At 37.2% G+C, this 21267-nt stretch overlaps 1 protein-coding gene across 7 annotated transcripts in view; it reads left to right on the forward strand.

Moving 5' to 3' along the window:
• The window catches only part of PDSS2 (decaprenyl diphosphate synthase subunit 2), a 281533-nt gene that overhangs the window by 169624 nt on the left and 90642 nt on the right, over positions 1-21267 (forward strand). For all 7 annotated transcript variants that reach the window (XR_003419445.2, XM_053222409.1, XM_053222410.1 and 4 more), the window contains one exon: positions 10405-10479. Coding sequence is in view for 6 of the 7 variants with exons in the window: in XM_053222409.1 (XP_053078384.1) it covers positions 10405-10479 (75 nt within the window). In the remaining variant the exon portion in view is untranslated. The remainder of the gene's footprint in view (positions 1-10404; positions 10480-21267) is intronic.

Here is a 21267-nt window from a genome sequence, read left to right on the forward strand (position 1 = left end):
TTAATACTTCTTAAAATTAGTACAAAGCACTTAATAATATTAACAACTTATATTTTTGAGTGCTTGCCCTGTGCTAGACACTATTGCAAGTGCTTTATGTGTATTAACTTATTTAATCTCTCCTGAGACATAGGAAAGGGTTAAGTAATTTCCTTGAGGAAATGGTAGAGCTGCTGTCTAAATCTAAATATAGGCAATCTGGCTCCAGAATCCTCTAGCTTAGCTAAGGTAGAAAACTAACAAACCAAGAACCATGATACCTTTTTTGCCAGCAATTTTGCAGTTACCGGTATTGGGATTTATAATACCTTAAGCGACTAGTAGTTTTAAAATATTGGAATAAGTATCTCAATACAAACATCATTAGGAGCTTTATGAAACATTTTGGAGAAATAACCAGTAAGCAGAGGCAACTTGTTTTCTTAGTTTCCTCATCTGTAAAATAAAGACAGCATTATTTCCATCTCCTCTATCCTTACCAGTTGCAAAATTCTACAATTCTGAGTGTTGTAGGGGAGAGTCTGAACTTAAAATGTATATATCCAGATCCTGAAGATGTTACAATATAGGAAGAAAAACAAAGGAATCAAGAAAAAATTGTTTATAAACTCAGAGATGTAATAGAGAAATGGCCATCTTTTATAAATGTCTAAGATCTAGAGATTTACATGCATATTTCAGCAATCTAAAACAATACTCTAAATTAATGAACTCACCTATATGGCCAGTTTGTGATGAGCAAATGATACGGCTTAATTTGTTCAAGTACTTTAAAAGCCATAAGATGATATGCAGATATAAAATTCTGAAAATAATGATTAAACAATTATAACTGCAAATTTATTTTGAAAGTTATGATTTATACAATTCACATATTGGAAAAAGTATTGGTGGTGCAATAAAATTTTTGCGTGCATTGTGTTAAGCATTAGAAATGCCAGTTTAAAAGACAATTGTATCACCTGTTTTCAGTCTTCATGTAAATTATATCAACCAAACAAAAAACAAAAACAAAACAACCCAATTCTATCTCTACAGATTAGAGAATTTCTAACCCAAGTATATCCATTGTTTGATTCAAGGGTACGATACAGCCAATCTCGAGTGTCTACTACTTTTTTTTTTTTTTTAAGGAGGGGAAAAAAGGATTACCTAATTTGCTAGAATGCAGTACCAATAGAGCCAGTTATTTTTAGCATTCCATTGATTCACAGATTTTGAAGAGCTGCAATGGTATTTGGAAGAAATACAATTACAGTTTTAGACGAGATGCATGGATTTTAATGCATATGAGTCATGCTTTTATTTCTGTGGTTGCCTTTGAAGTGCAAACCTCGGGACGTCTCTGAATTACAAACATCTGCCTTTTAGTGTAGCCCAATTAGAAGAGGAACTAATTGAACTAAAAATTGAACCATGTTATCCAAAAGACAAGGGATTCCTGGAATTTGCAAGAGTATGTGTGAATCTCAGAGAAATCCTGAAATTTTTAACTCTTTGGCCAAATGTGTTCTAAACTTATTTTTTTTTTTTTTTATGAATCTAGTAAGATCAAAGCTGAGAGTCAGTATCAGTGATGTATATAAACCAAGGTGGAAATGCACCCTAATATTATACCCCATAGTACCCGAGAATGATTATGTTTTAACCTGCCTTCTGCCTCTGTTTCTATTCCGTTAATTTACATGTTTTTGGAATAAAGTGATAAAGAAATTAACACCTTTATAAATATATTTCAGAATAACAATCTGTAAACTGTGTGTCAAAAATCTGGGGACTCTGTGTGCAGTTAAAATGGCTAACCAAGGTATGAGTTATACATGACGTATATCAGTATAAGGTAGTATTTCAGATTATAGATCACATGCTGTTTATGGTGGATAGTGAAATCCCTTTAGTAAGTGACTGTCAACACTTTTTCTTTAATGGATCACAATAGAAAATAGAGGGATAATGAAACTTTTGTTTTATGAAAAATTTCACTCATTTTTGTACATACACATGTATGCATGTACTGTGTGTGTCATGATGTAGAATACAATTCTTATCGTGGGTTGCAATTTAAAAATTTTGAAAGTTGATACTATTAGGCAGTGTTCTAGCCAGCAGCATCCTTCCGTTGAATGAAATAAGGTACCTTGATTCTGGTGTTCTGAAGTTTCACATTGTGAACTTGTGTTTTGCAAAGGTGGGATTAACCTTTAAGCAAAATCACACTTGGAAACTATCACTTAACATCACTGAGAGTGCCATCAAAGGAAGAAGCAGTGAAAGCAGAATGGAGGTTATCAGCCACATGGGGAAAAGTGGGCACGTCACTGAGATGGCAGATATAATTCTCTCTGAGAAGTTGTCAGAGCAAGATGTAACAGAGCTACTAAGTGTGGGGCATCCTAATGGGGAATATCCTGGGTACAACAAACTTGACAACACACATAAGGAATTCTTATGTTGGAGAAAGTGAAAACTAAAACAACTAACTGCTGTCCGATAATGTCAGAATTACTTTGTTTCACGACTAAGCATTTAATTCCCAACAACTATTTAGTTTTTGTAGTAATGTAAGATACTTAACCAACTTTTTTTTTTAGCCTACTGGAAAGCATCTCTTTTTCTCCTTTTCTTACAAAAAGTTTTATTTTGGTGTAAGCATTTTAAATTGTAAAAAAAATTATCAGCCACTTTTTCAGGAATCTAAGCATTGTTTAAATCAATAAATGATTATCATTACTCAGTGGTGAACAGTAGACCAAGAACCATGCACCGTCATTCAAAAAGTGAATTCAAGGGGCACCTGGCTGGCTTGGTCGGTGGAGCATGCAACTCTTGATCTCAGGGTTGTGAGTTTGAGACCCACATTGGGTGTAGAGATTACTTAAAAATAAAATCTTAAAAAAAAAAAAAAAGAACTCCTTATTTTTGGATTACTTTTTTATTGTTACTGAAAGAAATCCATATTTTGGCATCATCCTTACAATTGTTATGAATAAAAAGCATATACAGCTACACATTTAGGTATTTCTGGTCATGGGGCTAACTGTTGATAAAATGCAGATACCTCTTACTTAGATAAGCTAACTGAGGCCCAAAGGAGTGCTATGGGAGAGGGGGGCAGAGGGAGTGCCTGGATGGCTCAGTCGGTTAAGCATCCAACTCTTGGTTTTGACTCAGATCATGATCTCACAGGGCGCTGGCAGCATGGAGACTGCTTGGGATTCTCTCTCTCCCTTCCTCTCTGCACCGCCCCCCCCCCCAAATAAATAAATACACTTAAAACAGAAAGTGATATGGATGGCCCAAAGTCATGCAGCCTTCTAAGTGGTCAATAACAAAGTAATGTCCTTTATCTTTATAAGGTCATAACTAGTTTCATTAGTACAGTGCCAGGAACATAGTAGGCTGTCAGCAAATGTTTATGGAATGAGTGCATTAGCCAATATAATATTAAATTTCAGCACTTCATATTCAAGCCATTTTCCTGAACTTGTGGCCCATTTCTTTTAAGTTTTATCAGTTGTGATTTTCTTTTAGACTTTTCTTTAGTTCGCTGAATTTTCCTGAGCCCTTTCTGACAAATGTTACCAGTAGTTAGAGGCCATAAACCAATGTATCAGCTGTTCTAAATTAAAAATTAAGATTATCAATTTGCTTAGTTTTTGCTGCACCTGTCCTACTAGTTGTGCCATTTCTCTCTCCGCTCTTCCCCCTTAGCCAGAAAGAACTTCCAGCTCACTAGAACAGATTGCTATCCCTCCCACAAATAAGCATGGTCTTACACATTTGGCAGCATTGAAAAGGCTCCCTTCAAAAAGCCTAGTTAGAAGCTTCCTCCAGAACTCCTGTGAGTTAGTGGTGTGTTTATTGCAACAGACCTTTCATCATTGTCGTCATTAAACCTGGTCCTTGTCTGATAGGAAGGAGTGGGGAGAACGATTCTTTCATAGACTTCATCAATGGCTTTATTAAAGCAACTCATTTATATTAATCAGCATGCAGATTAGGGCTCATCTGGGTTGTTTGTGCCCAGGTGGTGGGTGAGTAGATTCACCCCTTATTTGGCCACTGCCGCTGCTCCCTGTGTTCTTCAGAGGTCGCTTCTCCATTGAGGCTGCCAGCCTGAAAGCTCTGGCTGAGCACTGGGGGACTGAATCCACCTGGAACAGAATAGTTTGCTTAAACCCAGTCTGTAAATGATAAAGTGCTTTACAAATGTTAGATGTTATTATTGGTCTCTGTGGGAGAGCACTACTTCTTAGCCAGTTCCTCTACCTCACCTTGGTGTAATGTAAGTAAATCTTTCCATCATTAAATGCATCTCTCAAACACTCCGTGCTTTGTTTTTTGTGAAGAGGAACTGAAGAGTGAAGCTAACTGCCCTGGTTACTATTAGCAGACTGTTCGGCATCCTTTATCTTTAAAAGTATTTTTCTGTAAGACATTTTTACTGACAATATTGGTTGTGTGGCTTAAAAAAAAATCTTGACACTATCCCTTCAAATATCAAAGCTTTTTGGAAAGGACATATTTATGCTAAATCTGTCTTTTGTTCCTCCCAAGATGTATATGAGAATTAATTCTTCCCCAAGGGCGTTTTACCTTTGCAACTGCTTCATGCGTTGCTATTTCTTCCTAGAGGTGGGGGAAGGAGTGCAATAAATTTGTGTGTAATTAATGCCATCAGCACTGCAGATGCGTGCACACACATGACTATTTCCTTCGCTAGCAGCTGTTAAGAGTAGTAAAGACTGAGGGGCTGTGTGTTCGTTTGCCTCCCAAATAGAGTGATGGATCACACGTTGTCATTCTACACTGTAGTAAAAACTCATTAAAATTACCTTTCCAGCGCAAGTTTTTGAAAGACGATTATAAATCTGTAATAGCCTCCACAGTTTCTATATACCAATGAGTTAAGTGCGGGGCAACCCTTTTTTTTTTTCCTTCAAGTTTATTTATTTTGAGAGAGAGGGAGAGAGAGAAAAAATCTCAAGCAGGCTCTGCACTGTAGGCACAGAGCCAGACATGGGACTCAACCTCACGATCTGTAGATCATGACCTGAGCTGAAATCAAGAGCCAGATGCTTAACCAGCTGAGCCACCCAGGCACCTCTGTAGCAACCTTTTTTAAGTGAGTTAAAACACAACCATACTACACCAACTCAGATAGGTTTTGCTGGCTCGAGCTTTTATTGAGCCACATTAGTTAATAGTTAATATTTTTCTAAAGATTTAGTTGTATTTTACTTTTTATTTGAGATGGGTGCTCCTTTGCCCATATTAAGTGGTCTGGTTTCCTGGTTAACTATCTACAACTCAGCTGAAACTATTCCATCTGTCAAATACTGACAGTACTCCTGGATCACGCCTGTTGAGACAGGCACAGCTCGTCTCCACAGAATGCTTACCACCACTTACTGATCTTATTTTTGCTACTCCGAGGACTATTGTTTGATTGATATATTCCAGAAATCAATTTGTGGACACAGCTTCAGAAGCCTCTCTGAGGCTAAAAGGAGAGTGTGTGCTCCCCAGCTCCCCGCCTCACTCCGTGGAGATAGGTTTATTGTTTTAACCTGATTATAAAAGCAGTACAATAAAAGAGGGGAGAAAAATGTAATACATTGTAAATTTAAGCAGTTATAAATTTATTGATTACAAATTTAAGCAATTTATAAAAGTTGAAAAAGAAAATTTTTTCATTAAAAATCATCCAGATGCTTACTTACCATTTACACATTATCATTATTACTACTTTGTTGTCCTTTCATTTAAAAAATTTTTTTTCATTGATTTATTTATTTTTGAGAGAGAGCACGTGCACAAGCCGGGGAGGAGCACGCAGAGAGAGACACGGAATCCGAAGCAGGTTCCAATCTCTGAGCTGTCAGCACAGAGCCAGACACAGGGCTTGAACCCATGAACCACGGGATCATGACCTGAGCCAAAGTCAGATGCTTAACTGACTGAACCACCCAGGCGCCTTTAATATTTTGTTGTCTTTTCCGACTTTTCTCTCAGCGTATATAAACACAGAGATTGACCTCACTTTGTTTTAAAAATATCTGTCATGCTATTCTGTTTTGTAACCAGCTTTTTTCTTTTAAGAACATATTACAGACGTCCTCGGATAGCAGTGTGAAGACGTTATTTGGTCATTATTGTTCTCTTACCAACCCCTACTTCTCTTAATTTCTATTTTTTATGATAGGAATTTTATTATAGCTCAGGGTGTAATCACCACAACACCTTTTGCGAGTGCATATGCATCACTTTTGCTTTTCAGTTAAGAAAAATCATCGAATTGTAGTTACTCTTGCCAGAAGATAAAGAATGAGGCAATTACATTTTCCCTGAGACTGACGAAATTTGTCCTGTAAATTAACCATTTAAGAAATTCATTCCATCAGTTATACGTCAATTAAAAAAATAGTAATAATAAAAGAAATTTATTCCAAACAAGGTGCCCCCAAGAAGCTAGCTCATGACACTGACAGTCTGAACAGTTACCACTTCTGGCTCACTGAAATTTAGGGTGTTACTCAGAAGACGTGGGAATAGTATATGGCATTGCCAGGCAGTCAGATTTCAACATGACAAATCAGAAAGAAAAGCATTTTTGTATTGCATGTGCAGGTAAGCAATTCTGCCATTCTTGCAACCTCCAGAAATGCAGAAATTAGCTTATCTCCTGCTTGATTACTGTCTAGACAGCCAAAGTAAACTTTATAACATTAATGGTGACAGATTCTCTTCTAAGTGTTCTACATATTTACTCATTAGAGAGGAAGTGATGTGGCCAACTAGAGCCATTATTTGTTTGACACAACTTTTCACTTAAACCTGATATCATTCTGAATCTGATCGTATGAATTATTCCCAAGCATTAGAGCCATTCAAGACCCAGAACTCAGCAGTGTTGACCTTAATTGACCCAACTAGGATGTTTCTGTCAGTAGGTGGGGTGGGCTATCAGTCTTAATGGTTTAGGACATGGAAATGGTTTAGAATGGTTTAGAAAATGAAAATTGCTTAATTAGGATTCTAGGTCTTGAAACCAAGGGGCTTGGATACAAAAACTTTCATGAAGAAAGTAATCGGGAGAGTTCAGACAGAGGGAAAAGTCTGTGTGAAGAGAATAGATAAAAATAATATCTGAGCAGGGCACCTGGGTGGCTCAGTCAGTTGAGCATCCGACTTCAACTCAGGTCATGATCTCACGGTCTGTGAGTTCGAGCCCTGCATCGGGCTCTGTGCTGACAGCTCGGAGCCTGGAGCCTGCTTCGGATCCTGTGTCTCCCTGTCTCTCTCTCAAAAATACATAAACATTAAAAAAAATAATAAAAAACCTTTAAAAAATAAATAAACCTTTGGTGAGCAAAGGTGTCTTACCAAGCTTTATAAAAAAGCAGTTTTAAAATCTTCATGCCTAACTATAAATATTAAGATTTGCATTTCTAGAAGCTCGGAATCAGAATTGGAAGGGACCTTATAGAGTTATGTTTCGCAACTTCCTTCATTTTATAGTCAAGAAAAATTAATTGTCCTACCCCAGATCTCACAATGACATTACTAGGAGACCTTGAAGTAGGGTCTAGATCCTTTGGCTCCTAATGCTCTGCCCTATTTCATTACGGTCTTCTCATTGTTGGGCTTCTAAGAGTGGCTATCATTGAAGCTCTTTTAGTCTGTCATGTTTTTGTAGTTGATAGTGTTTGCTTGCCCCCCTGGGCCTGAGGAACGAAAGTCCTTAATCTTTCTCATGGTGCCCTTGTTAAGAGTGCCAAGAAGTGGAGGGCTTGGGTTCTTAGTCTCAGGAGATCTGGCATTTAGGCTTCTGGATTCTCTGACTGCCATTATCCTTGCTACCATCGTGGGTTGCTGGAACAAATCATTCCACAAGAATCTGAGGGAGAAAAGTATCGTGAAGCAGGTACTTTCTTATATTGAAGTACAAAAGGTGTCTAAACAGGTGCCTATGTAGTAAGCCATGTATTGAAAAAAGATCAGATCAATAAATGGTCTCATTAAATATGTGTAGCTGGTAGTCCTGTGGTCTTCCTAGAAATACTACAATTTTAAGGGAGGATGATACTTAAACATATCTCTCTTTGGTATAATTTAAAATGTTAGGGGCTCCTGGGTGGCTCAGTGGTTAAGCATCCAACTCTTGATTTCGGCTCAGGTCATGATCTCATGGTCATGAGATTGAGCTCCACATCAGACTCAGTGCTGGGCATGGAGCCTGCTTGAGATTCTCTCTCTCCATCTCCTTCTGCTCCTCCCCCGCTTACACACATGCTCATGTGTGTGCTCTCCCTCTCAAAAAAAAAAAAAAAAAAAAAAACGTAATAAAAATAAAGGTTAAGTAAACATTTCAGGCAATAGAAAGAGATTTATGTGTGCATTGAGTAAGTCACCCTTGCCTGGGACACTTCAGCTCCCCTAGGCTATTGCTGGTTTTCATAATCTCTTACCTTCCTTGATTTGTTAACCCAAGGAAGTCCAAAGCTTTTTCCTCAATGATCATCATTGGCTATGGAGGTGTATTCTGCTCAAGTAACTATAGCTATTTGGAACTATGGGTCCTTTATAAATTTTGAACTTATGAGTACAGGTCTGTCTATATTTGCTAATTACATTAAAAAGAAAAAGAGACAATAAAATGTCTGTTGCCTCTGCCTGGTCTGAAATCTCAGGGAAGTAAAGGCACAGTCTAGTTATCCAGAGCCAGATCCATTGTTAAAAGTTCATGCCATCATTTTGACATTTAGTGTTGTGGACTTTCTCTTTATAAATCCCTCTTCACTTTACCAGTGCTGGTCTCAAAGCTCAAACTGTTTCAAAACCGTAACATTTCTTAGTGAGTGATTGATCTGTATTACGTGTCCGGCCATCAGGGGGATCTTGGGATGTTGCTTGTATAAACTGTAATCCAATCTGATGCTGTGCATTTAGTTACAGTCTTTCATAGACCTATTGGTGATACTCTATCCTCCTGGATTTGGGAATAGAGCTTATCTGATACCTTCAGGGGAAAAAAATCCATTCATTTTCTTTCTTCCCCACTTAAATAACTCAACACATCTGGTAACACTGTAGGATCATTGTCCTTCCAGTTCCTCTGCAGCTCATATTGCTACAATATTTCTTAAGTATTTGGTTACCTAAAGGGCAATGTGATTAAAAAAAAAAAAAAGACTTTGTATAGGTCTTACAAATTAACCCATCTGCAGAGCTAGAAAAAAAATGGCTTTAATCAGCAAAATTTCCATATCAACAGCCTTGTCTGTGTTACACAGGATGAACGTAAATATAAATTTGGAGATGAATGCTCATGTGTTAAAATTTTAAAGCAAGTCTTTCCACAAATTAATGTAATTTGTGTCTAAGAAAATGTTTATTAAATCTAACGTACCTGAGATTAAAGTATCTTGTTGTTTGGGTCTGTATCCTTTGGCTTAATAATGTCTTCAATTACAAGAATGATAAAAGCTGAAACAAAATCCTTTAATTCAATCAGAACTGAGCTAAATTTTAGGAAGCAAAGAGTGGGAATCAGATACAGTACTGCATGATATAGGAAGCTAAATATACACAATATCAAGACTTCGCAAGAAGCGGTTGGGGCTGCTTTGAGGAATTCTTGTTTGGAACGGCTGCATTGAAATACCACTATTTTATCCTCTTGAATTAAGATGGTTTATGCAAACAAGTCTAAATTGTACAGTAGTTCCAAAGAGACTGTTTTCTGCTTGTTTTACATTCTGGAACAAGTTCAAAGCTTTTGATTTTGCTTGATTTTTTTTTTTTAACAGCCTGAGTCTTGAAAATAATACAGGTTTGATGAATATGATTTTGATATTGCAGTTCTATAAAAATTTTCAGTGTTTATGGTACATTTGACCCAGGGGCCCTCCACCAAATATATCCACGGTGCATTTTAAGTATAACAGAATGAACACATTTGAAAGGTTAACCATTCTGTTGCTTTTGCTTTTCTTTCTGTATTAAGTATGAAAATTAGCATTGTAATGGCTCCCAGAATGGAGATATTGAAAAAGTATCCACCTGACAGAAATAAACATGCAGAAAATAAATTGAGTTAAGATTTCATTAGGTATCTGAAATTTAAGCTTCTGTTCAAAACGGCTATTACTGGATTTTCATGTATATTAGTTCAATGCTGTGCTTGTAAGATTTTTTTTTTTTTTTGCTTGAATTATGCCTGAAAAAAATTGGATTACAGCTCTAATATCCAGGTGGGCAATGCCATTTGCCAGGATCTTTGTATATAACCCCATAAGCACAAATACTGCCTTGCTGCTAAGCCTTCTGAGGCTTTCTGAGGTAAAAATGGGCATAAAAATGTTTAATTGTTTCTTTTAATTTTTTTTCTTGTTTTTTTAGGTTGTGGAACTTTTAGCAAGTGCTCTTATGGACTTGGTGCAGGGAGTATACCATGAAAATTCTACTTCAGCAAAGGTAGGGATTGGGTACTCATTATAAAATGTTAGGTTAAAAACCCTCGTGGCAAAACTAGAATTGACGAGCGAAAATGTCATTTTTGTTTTGTGTTTAAATTGTACACGACATTTTTTTTTAGATTAGTGTTTTGGCTACAAATCCATGGCCATACGCTTAGTACATAGCAGATTTAGCCAATTAAAACAACCTCTTATCCTCTGGCTGGATTCACAGTCTGTTCAGTCTGCAGCAGCCCAGGAGAACCAGGATGCTCTGTCTACTGGCTGGCAGGTAGCACTGTCACAGGGCAGGCAGACTGGAGAAAAAGCTCGTGCTGAGGTGGCTGGGCGCAGCCTTTCCCCAGAGGAAGGGGTCTTCCATGTCGCAGAAGAGTGGACATGATCTGAAGAGGATGACTTTTGAGGGCATGAGGAAAGAATGTCTTTTATGTCCAAGATCCAGAATTTACTGCATTATTAAATTCTCTCTGATAAGAAGTAGGATGGTTGTGCAGTTGGATCATTCTGATTAATTATATAGATCTAGAATTAAGGTTTTTTGACTCATTTAACAGGACATCTTATGGGTTAGGTTTTATTTCTTTAAAATGCAGTTATTTCATTTCAGTAGGATATTGAATGTGAAGCAGTTGCCTCATTGACCACCGCCATCATTTAACATGGTATATGCTATTATACGGGATTCCTAGCTTAGGGTTTCATTATTCTAACTTCTTTAGCTTCTGTATTAGCAAGATTTCACTCACTGCAAATTAGAGAAAATATGCGCATATGCACATTTTAGGCTTTTTGACATTTCCATTTGAAAAAAGACTGATTTTACTGGAAAATGAAACATAGGGCATGAGCAACTTGCATAGGAAATTTAAAAGTATAACCCAGGGACTCTGGATGACTCAGAGAATAGTTAGTAAAATATGAAGGATTGTACCTTGGATGTCTGCTAACATTTGGTTCAAGGAACCACAGTTCCCTGGAGGCATATCTAACTTCACCTAAGTTGCCTAGTGGTATGTGGGGACCTGGCAGGATATACGACCACAGTGGGACCCCTTTTGCCGCATTTTTCAAAAATATACCATACTTCACTATCATGGCTGAGGATTAATAGCACATTGTAGAATGGAAGATTCCTGGTCTAGTTCCACTCATAAGTTGCCTCATATAGAGGATAATGAAGATGATAGTAGCTAAACATGTAACACTGTGGTAAGTAACTCACCTATGTTTCTTCATTTAATCTTCACAGAAAGCCTGCTAGCAGAAACTACTGCTATCCCCATTTGACATAATGGGAAAACCGAGGTTTAGAAAAGATTAAATAATTTGCCCACAGTCATACAACTTGCTAGTTGAGATTTGAACACCAGAGCTCAGGTTCTTAACCGTGCGTTTTCTACCTCTATACCTCAATGAAACCCAATTTGCTCGCCTCCCTCTGCCATACCTGAGATCCCACCATATATGGTGATGACAGTGACCTCTTCTGGCAGTTGAGGCATCGTTTTCCCCTGGGATAGTTCCAATGTGTTCACCGTAGTTCCATGTAAGATATTAATATCTTACAGTTAAATACCTTAATTTTTAAGTGAAAGTTTTATTGTTGCTTTTAGGGTTCTTGATTTATTCACTCTTAACTGTCCACTATAATTAGCCTAGTTTGTTAATAATTTTGTGAACATTTATTAAATACTTTCTGTATGTCAGGCAGACCTAACAGCAACGACAACAGTAAATGGTTAGATAGCCCTTTACAGTTTGCTTATACTTTCTTTCTCTACAGTCACCCATAAAAAGGGGGACATTTGTTGGTATGCCCATTTTATACATTAAAAGCCTGAGATTCAGGGATGACAAAAGGCAGGAAAGCCTATTTTCTGGAAACTCTTTGTTGATGTATGTTTCACAGTGGCATGATCTGAACCCGGGTTTTTTTGACTCCAAGTCCCACATAATCTGTTTCTTCCTGGGAAAGAGAAAAGAGGAAGCAACGAAAGTCTTTGAAGGACTGTTGATCATACGTGCACTGCCAATTAGCAGACACTAATTGCTGACTTTCATTGGCTAGTTTTACTTCAGAGAATCTGTAGCAATGCTTTGTCCATCTGCCCTGTTTCCCTACCGTCTCCCCAAACACAGCCCTTTAAAGCACTAGCGACCTTCTTTAAGCAATTACATTTCTGAATATAGCCAAACCATTTAAAGAGCTGTTTTGGTTGGTTTTGTTTTCTTTTGTTTTGTTTTTATAACGGAAGGAAAATGCATAGTTGGACTGAAGCTGTGGGAGTGCTTCTGGATGCCTCCATTTGTGTCCCAGGTCCAATTCAGGTTAACCACATTTCCCTTCCTAACCAGAAAAATCCTGGCCTTTCTCCCCCCTCCTCTAAGTGTGCTTGCCATTGCAATGGCAGTTCAGAATTTGGGTTTTCGAACTTGGCCCAGGAATGCCTTCAGAGGCAGAGAGAGCACTGCCCCACATGGAGTGCCTTCAAGGTTTTCATGTTCTGGCACGATTGGGAAGCAGCCACAAGTGGAGGTCATGTGGGAAGTGAGTGGCACAACCTCCGTAGCCTTGGGCCAATTCAGTACACAAAAGAATTGCTTTGTGATTTAAAATCAGCTGCAAACCATTTATTCTCTCTAGGGAGAAGAGAATACAATGCAGTCTGTTTTCTATATGGCTACTTAATGCAATGATGGAGAACCTGGGTAGTACGAAAATAGCTTTCTGTGGAGCAGTGCCTATGTGACCAGCGTAGATGCACTAAAAGCAAATGGAGGAGAATTACAACTGAATATGTCCAAAATCACCTTCTCCAGAAGAAGTTTGTAGAGTAATTACCTAATCCTCCTTTAAACTATGAAAATTTATGTGACTTAATGTTAGTAATACTTGACAGATCATATGTAAATTGTGATCATGTAAACATTCAAAGTAATTTTGGAAATTCATCCTTTGATTTAGCCATTGAAAAACAGTATTTTTATTTTTGTGTTTGTTAGTGAACGAACCATTTTTTCCTTATAATAAAAATTAGCCATTGTGCTTTCTTTAGTGTTTATAGCATTTCCTCTCTGTCTACCTGGTTTGGTGTTGTTAGCTAATTGGAAAAAAAAAAGTATATGAAGTAGAAAAATTGCATTTTATGTTTTTTTAAGTTTGTTTCTTTATGTTGAGAGAGAGCACAAGTGGGGTGGGGGAGGAGCACACAGTAGGGGGGTGGGAAGACAGAGAATCCCAAGCTGGCTCTGTGCTGTCAGCACAGAGCCTGAAGCAGGGCTCTATCCCACGAACCATGAGACCATGATCTGAGCCAAAATCAAGTTTCAGATGTTTAACCAACTGAGCCACCCAGGCACCCCCCCAAAATTGCATTTTAAATGCAGCTGTTGTTTACCATTCTAAGAGTTCCCAAGTCCTGCCTTGTACATTGTGTTCATGTTACTCACTGTACACACTAAATATTTTGCATTTTAGCAAAATTGGCTTTGAATCCAGACCTTTATATCTAAAATCTTTATAGCATAATTATCTTATAACTTGTTTCTAATTAGAAAAGTAACTACGTATTTGGTAATAAAAATTGAAAGCACAGAAAAAGGTCAAGAGGAAAAAAGAAATTATTTTACATAAACCATCCCCAGAAATGAATCATGATTACACCTTAATGTATTTTCTTCTAGATTTCATTCTATATTTCTCCCATTTTATAGTTATTATTCTATGTCGTTTTTTGTTCCGATTGATTCCCTAGGATTTGTTATTAAAAGTCTTCAAATGGGGCGCTTGGGTGGCTCAGTCGGTTGAGTGTCCGACTTCGGCTCAGGTCACGATCTCACGGTTCGTGGGTTTGAGCCCCGCACCGGGCTCTGTGCTGACAGCTCGGAGCCTGGAGCCTGCTTCAGATTGTGTCTCCCTGTCTCTCTGTTCCTCCCCTGCTCTCACTCTGTCTCTCTCTCTCACTCTCTCAAAAATAAGTAAAGATTTTAAAAAATTAAAAAAAAAAAAAGTCTTCAAATGTTAGGGGCACCTGGGTGGCTCAGCCGGTTGAGTGTCCAACTTTAGCTCAGGTCATGATCTCACCGTTTGTGGGTTCGGGCCCCACATCGGGCTCTGTGCTATCATCTCAGAGCCTGGAACCTGCTTCAGATTCTGTGTCTCCTTCTCTCTCTACCCCTACCCCACTCATGCTCTGTCTCTCTCTGTCTCTCAAAAATAAATTAACGTTAAAAGTAAATTTTTTTTAAAGTCTTCAAATTTTAATTTTAATGACTATTTAATATTTCTCCATACTACTATAATTTACTGAACCATTCCACAATTTTTAGATACTTACCCTGTTTCCTTTTTTTTTAATGAGTTTAAACAATATTGTGATGATGAACATCTTAGTGTTTATAACAGTGCTCTATTTTATACTATTTGCTAAAAAAAAAAAAAAAAAAACAAAAAACCCTAGAAGTGAGATTTTTTTTTTAATCAAAAAGTTAGTATATCTTTAGGGGCACCTGGATGGCTCAGTCAGTTAAGCATCCGACTCTTGATTTCGGATCAGGTCATGATCTCATGGTTCGTGGGTTCAAGCCCTACACTGGGCTCAGCACTGACAGTATGGAGCCTGCTTGGGATTCTCTCTTTCTTCTTCTCTCTCTGCTGCTCGCCTGCATTTACTCCTTTTCTCTCTCTCTCTCTCTCTCTCAAAATAAATAAACTTTAAAAAAAGTTAAAGTAAAATCTATTCTTCAAAAAAAAAAAAAGTAAGAATATTTTCAATATATAGAAAAAGATTGCTATCCTTAGAAAAGCCTGCTTTTAAAGTTGGCCTTTGGCTAGAATCTGGGAACTTGGATTTTAGGAGTGTCTCTACCATTATCTAACTGGTAAGTGCAGCTCACTGTAGCCAAACTGTTTTTGCCAGTAATGTGGTTTATTTTGAATATCTGCTTTCCTTCTGGGAGTCTGGAATGTTGGTATATGCTAGGCAGACAGGATGACCAACCCCTACAGAAACGCTGAGCACTGAGTCTCGAATGAACTTCCCGGGTAGACAGTATTTTGTATATGTTATCACATGTGTTCATTCTTAGAGGAATTAATCACATCTTGTTTGACTCCACTGGCAGAGGATTCTTGGAAGCTTGCGCCCAGATTCCTGTAGACTTCATCTCATGCACCTTTTTCCCTTTGCTGGTTTTGTTTTATATCCTTTGCTGTAATAAACCATAGTTGTGACTTTGACTATATGTTGAGTCCTAGTAGTCCTCCTAACAAGGCCATCAAACCTTGGGGTGGTCTTAGAGACCCCTAAACACTGTTTTTCTGATTCCTTATTATTTCCACCCACTTGTACTCCTTCCTTGTGAACTAATCAACGTCCTCTGCAACACTCATGTTGGTTTTAAAATGGGGAACAGCACACCTCTTTCCTGTCTTCAGAGATTCTGCTCATGTTGGCTTGGCCCCAGTCTCAGGAAAGTGAGAGGGTTTTAAAGAGGATCCATTTCTCTTGGAAAGGAACTGGCTTTAACAGAGTTACTAAAATTACAAAGATCCATTCTATTTTTTTCCAAGCATAGATTATACTTTCAGTATATCATTCTCTTATGAGAAGTAGATAAGGTCACTTATGTCCATTTATTTATTTTTTATTTTTTATGCCTATCTTCCTTAGCCCCTTAGCATATCTTCCTTAGCCCTTAGCATCTTTCAAGTAAGATATAAGAATAATTCAATTCACCAGGAAGTTATAGATTGGTGCCTACCTGCAAAGCCCAATGCCACCTTCTAAAATACAATAAAAAGATTAGCAAGGGGAGCTTTGTCCATTGAAAAAATAACAGGGAGAAAATTGGAACAAAGGGTCACATCTGGTTGGGAAAATCAGAAAAGACTTCAAGGAGAATGTGATATTTGAGGTGGACATTTAAGGATGGGAAGGACGTCTGTTGATGGGAAGGATGCCATTTAAGGCAGAGGAAACAGCATGATCAAAAGTAGGTGTATTTAAGATCAGGCCTTCATCCACATTAGAATAAAGGAATAGTAAGAAGACTGGAAAGGTAGGTTTTGTCACATGCTTCAAGACTTACAATGCCAGAATATAGAGCTAAAACCATATTTAGTACTTGAGATAATGGAGGGATTGAAGATTAAAAAAAAAATTCTTTTTTAATGTTTATTTATTTTTGAGAGAGAGAGACAGAACGTGAGCATGGGAAGGGCAGAGAGAGAAGGAGACCCAGAATCCGAAGCAAGCTCCAGGCTCTGAGCTGTCAGCACAGAGCCCGCTGTGGGGCTCGAACTCACAAACCATGAGATCATGACCTGAGCTGAAGTCAAATACCTAACCGACTGAGCCACCTAGGTGCCCCAGGATTGAAGATTTTTAAACAAAGGAATTACATGATCAAATTAACCTTTGGGAAACCTAATACATCAGTGGTCATTATGACGGTTTACTGGAAATTAGAGGTATGTGAAAACAGTTAGAAAGCCAAAACAATAAAGGCTAGGGGTATTCTTCTTCCAATTTAACATAGTTGGCCCCTTCTTGATATTCATGTCTCTACATCAATGTCATCTTTTCAAAGACAGCCCCTCACCGAATCTGAAGTAGCCACCGTACTTAATTCCCTTTATCTTAATCACAGTTGTCACCCTCTGATATTTCTCTTATAGTTTCTCCTACAAGCATATAAACTCTGTGGGAGGTGGGATTTTGTTTACCATTGTATTCCTAATACCAGAACAGTGCCTAGCACATTAGCCGTAGTCCAAAAATAGTTGTTAAATTAATGATATAGCTTTATTGATGTATAGTATGCTGCAAATACTCCAACGTTTTATTTTGTTTTTTGAGAGAGAGAGAGACATAGAGCAAGCAGGGGAGGGGCAGAGAGAGAAGGAGACACAGAACCCAAAGTAGGCTCCAGGCTCTAGGCTCTGAGCTGTCAGCACAGAGCCTGATGTGGGGCTCACAGCCATGAATATGAGATCATGACCTGAGCCAAAGTTGGATGCTCAACCGACTGAGCCACCCAGGCATCCCAAACTGCAAATATTTCAAGTGCACAATCTGATGTTTTAATATTTGTGTGTACCATTGAAACTATCATCACAAGATAATGAACATAGCCATTACTCCCAAAGAGCAGGCTTGCTTACTACTTGCTACAAAAGCAGCAATCCCCTAAACTCAGTGTTTCGTTTGTTGGTTTGATTTTAGCTGTAACACAAATCCACTGAAGGCTAGCATCCATCTGAGCCCACATTGTTGCCCTGCAGGACTTGGGATCAAGGGCAGCCAACACAAATATGCTCATGCACATGCTTTTTGCTGTGCCATGAATAATAAAGTCCTTTGTCTCTGATCCAGGAGTCTTGTGTCTTCTGTTAGCATCACTAAAACAGTCACAAGCTAGTTCATTAGTTTGTATGTAAGGTAAAGCAAAATCTCAGATCCAAGAGCTAGACCTCCCAACACAATGTTGAAGTAGTGAGAATGGACATTCCTGACATGCTCCCGATGCTAGCAGAAAGACATTCAGTATTTCACCATGAAGTGTGATGTTAACTGGAGGTTTTTGTTTTTGTTTTTAGAGGCTCTTGATTAGTGAAGAAGTTCCCTTGTATTCCTACTTTCCTGAGAGTTCTTATCAGGAATTAATGTTGATTTTGACATTTTTTTTCTACAGCTATTGAGGTGATCATATTTTTTTCTTTTTTTTTCTTTTAGGTTTTCCTTTTTTTTTAAGGCTATTAATATGGTAAATTAATTGATTATCTAATGTTAAACCAACCTTGCATTCATGGAGTAAACCTCATGTGATCCTGATCCAGTCTTCTTTTTATACGTTGTTTGAATTTGATGTGCTAAAGTTTGTTAATGTTTGCATCTATATTATTGCGTAATAAATTGGAAAGTATTAACTCCTTTTTTATTATTTTGAAAGATTTTTTTTGGTAGAGTTGGTATTATTTCTTCCTTAAATATTTGATAGAATTCATTAGTGAAACCATGAAACCTTTCTTTGTGGGAAAGTTGAGGTTTTTTTAAACTACAAATTTAATGCTTTAAAAACTGTTGGACTATTTAGGGTTATGTGTTTCTTCGTGAGTCACCTTTGGTAGTTATAGCCTTTAAAGAAATTGTTTACTTCATCTAAGTTGTCAGATTTATTGGCATAAAGTTCTTAATAATATCCCCATATTATCCTTTTAATACATGTAGAGTGTATATTGATGTCACCTCTCTCATTTTGACATTTGTAATTTGTGTCTTTTTTATTTCCCCAAGAAGCATAACAATATTACTGATTCCAAAGGACCAGCTTTTGGCTTCACCACTTTTCTCTCTTTTTCACCTTTCTGTATTCTTTCTTCTGGTTACTTTGGCTTTATTTCCATCATTTTTAAAGCATTTTAAGCTGAAATCATTTATAAATTGAAACCTGTTTTCTTTTCTAATATGACATTTAATGCAATGAATTCCTCTCTAAGTGCTACGTTAGCGACATCCCACAAGTTTTCATTACATTACTTTTTAAATTTTCGTTCAGTTCAAACCACTTATTAATTTCTTTGGAAAGGAATAGTAAGAAGATTTTTTTTTTGACTCACAAATTATTTAAAACCTTGTTATTTAGTTTCTGAGTGTTTTGAGATTTTTCCAGATGTCTTTCTGTCATTGATTTATAATACCTTTGTGGTTAGAGAACATATTTTATATGGTTTGAGTTATTTTAAATGTATTAAGAGTTGTTTTATGACCCAGATATGATCTATCTTGGTAAATGTTCACTTAAAAAGAATATGTATTCTGCTGTTGTTTATGGAGTGTTATGTAAATATCAATTAAGTCAGATTGGTTGATAGTGTCATTAAAGTCTTATGTATCTATAACTGTTTTTATTCTGCTTATTTTCTGAGTTACTGAGAGAAGGGTGTTAAAGTGTCTGATTATAATTGTGGATTTTTCTATTTCTCCTCACAGTTCTATCAGTTTTTCCTTCATGTATTTTAAAATCTCTGCTTTAGGCACATTAACCCTTAAGATCATTGTGCTATTTTGATGATTTTATCTCTTTATTATTTTTTTTAATAACCTTTTTTTAGCCCTGGTAATATGCTTTATGTTTTTTTTTCCTGATGTATACCTTATCAGATGCTAATATAATCATTCCAGCTTTGTTTTGATTAAAATTATGGTGTTATCTTTTCCATCCTTGTACTGTTTTTATATTTAAAATTTTTTAATGTTTTTAAAAAAATTTTTTTTACGTTTATTTATTTTTGAGACAGAGAGAGACAGAGCATGAACGGGGAGGGTCAGAGAGAGAGAGAGGGAGGGAGACACAGAATCTGAAACAGGCTCCGGGCTCTGAGCTGTCAGCACAGAGCCCGACACGGGGCTTGAACTCACGAACCGCGAGATCATGACCTGAGCCGAAGTCAGACGCTTAACTGACTGAGCCACCCAGGCGCCCCTAATGTTTATTTTTAAGAGAGAGAGGGAGGGAGTGTGCAAGAGCCAGGGAGGGGCACAGAGAGAGAGAGGACAGAGGATCTGAAGTGGGCTCTGCACTGGAAGCAGAGAGCCCGATGCAGGACTCAAACCCATGAACAGTGAGACTGTGATCTGAGCAGAAGTTAAGCCACCCAGGCTCCCCAGTTTTTATATTTAAAGTAGGTTTCTTATATGCAGCATTTAGTTGGATCTTGCTCTTTTATTCAGTCTGATGATCTCTACCTTTTAATTTGTGTGTCTAGATCGTTTATATTTGATGTGTTTATTGATAATGGTTGAGTTTAAATGCCATCTTGTTGTTTGCCGTTTGTCCCATTTGTTTTTCCCTTTCCTTTTTCTGCCTTCTCTTAGATTAGTTTTCACAATGCCATTTTGTCTCCTTTTTTACTTGTTAGCTATAACTCTTTACTACGGTTTTAGTAGTTGCTCTTGAGTTCATAATATAGATCTTTGATTTATCACGGTCTAGTTCCAAGTGATAATATACCTTTACTTACAGGATAAGAAGCTTACAAAAGTTTATTTCTACTACTTCCTTCTCAGCCTTTGTATTATCCTTTTCATATATTTTGCTCCCATATATATTATAGATCTCACAATACAGTGTTACTATGTTTGCTTTAAACATTCAATTGCATTTTAAAGGGACTTAATTTTTTCAAGGCTTTTATATTTACCCCCATAATTCACATCTTCAGTGCTTTTCAGTTCTTTTTGTCAGTCATCCAGATTTCCATGTGGTATTATTTTCCTCCTTCCTAAAAGATTTCTTTTAACATTGCTTATAGTACAGGTCTGCTGGTGATTAATTCTTCCAGTTTTTGTGTCTGAGAAAAATCTTTATATTCACTTTGTTTTTAAGATATGTTCACTGGATATAACATTCAACATTGATGAATTTTTGCTTTCAGTGTTTTCAAGATGTTGCTTCATCGTTGTCTTATATTATTTCCAACAAGGGAGTTTCTGTCATCCTTAGTTTTGTTCCTCTATATATTATGTGGCTAAATTTCTGATGCTGTTTTTGTGATTTTCTTTTTACCACTGGTTTTGAGCATTTGAATTATGATGTGCCTTGGTGTCATATTTTTCATGTTTCTTGTGCTTGGGGTTCATTGGGTCTCTTAGATCTGTGAGTTTTGTTTTTATCAAATTTGGGAAAATTTCGGTCATTATTTCTTCAAATATTTTTTCTGGCCTTCTCTCTCCTTCTTACTGGGACTCAAATTACATGTATAATAGGCTGCTTAACATTAACC

Source organism: Acinonyx jubatus, chromosome B2 (genome assembly GCF_027475565.1).
Source record: "Acinonyx jubatus isolate Ajub_Pintada_27869175 chromosome B2, VMU_Ajub_asm_v1.0, whole genome shotgun sequence".
Lineage (NCBI taxonomy): Eukaryota > Metazoa > Chordata > Mammalia > Carnivora > Felidae > Acinonyx > Acinonyx jubatus.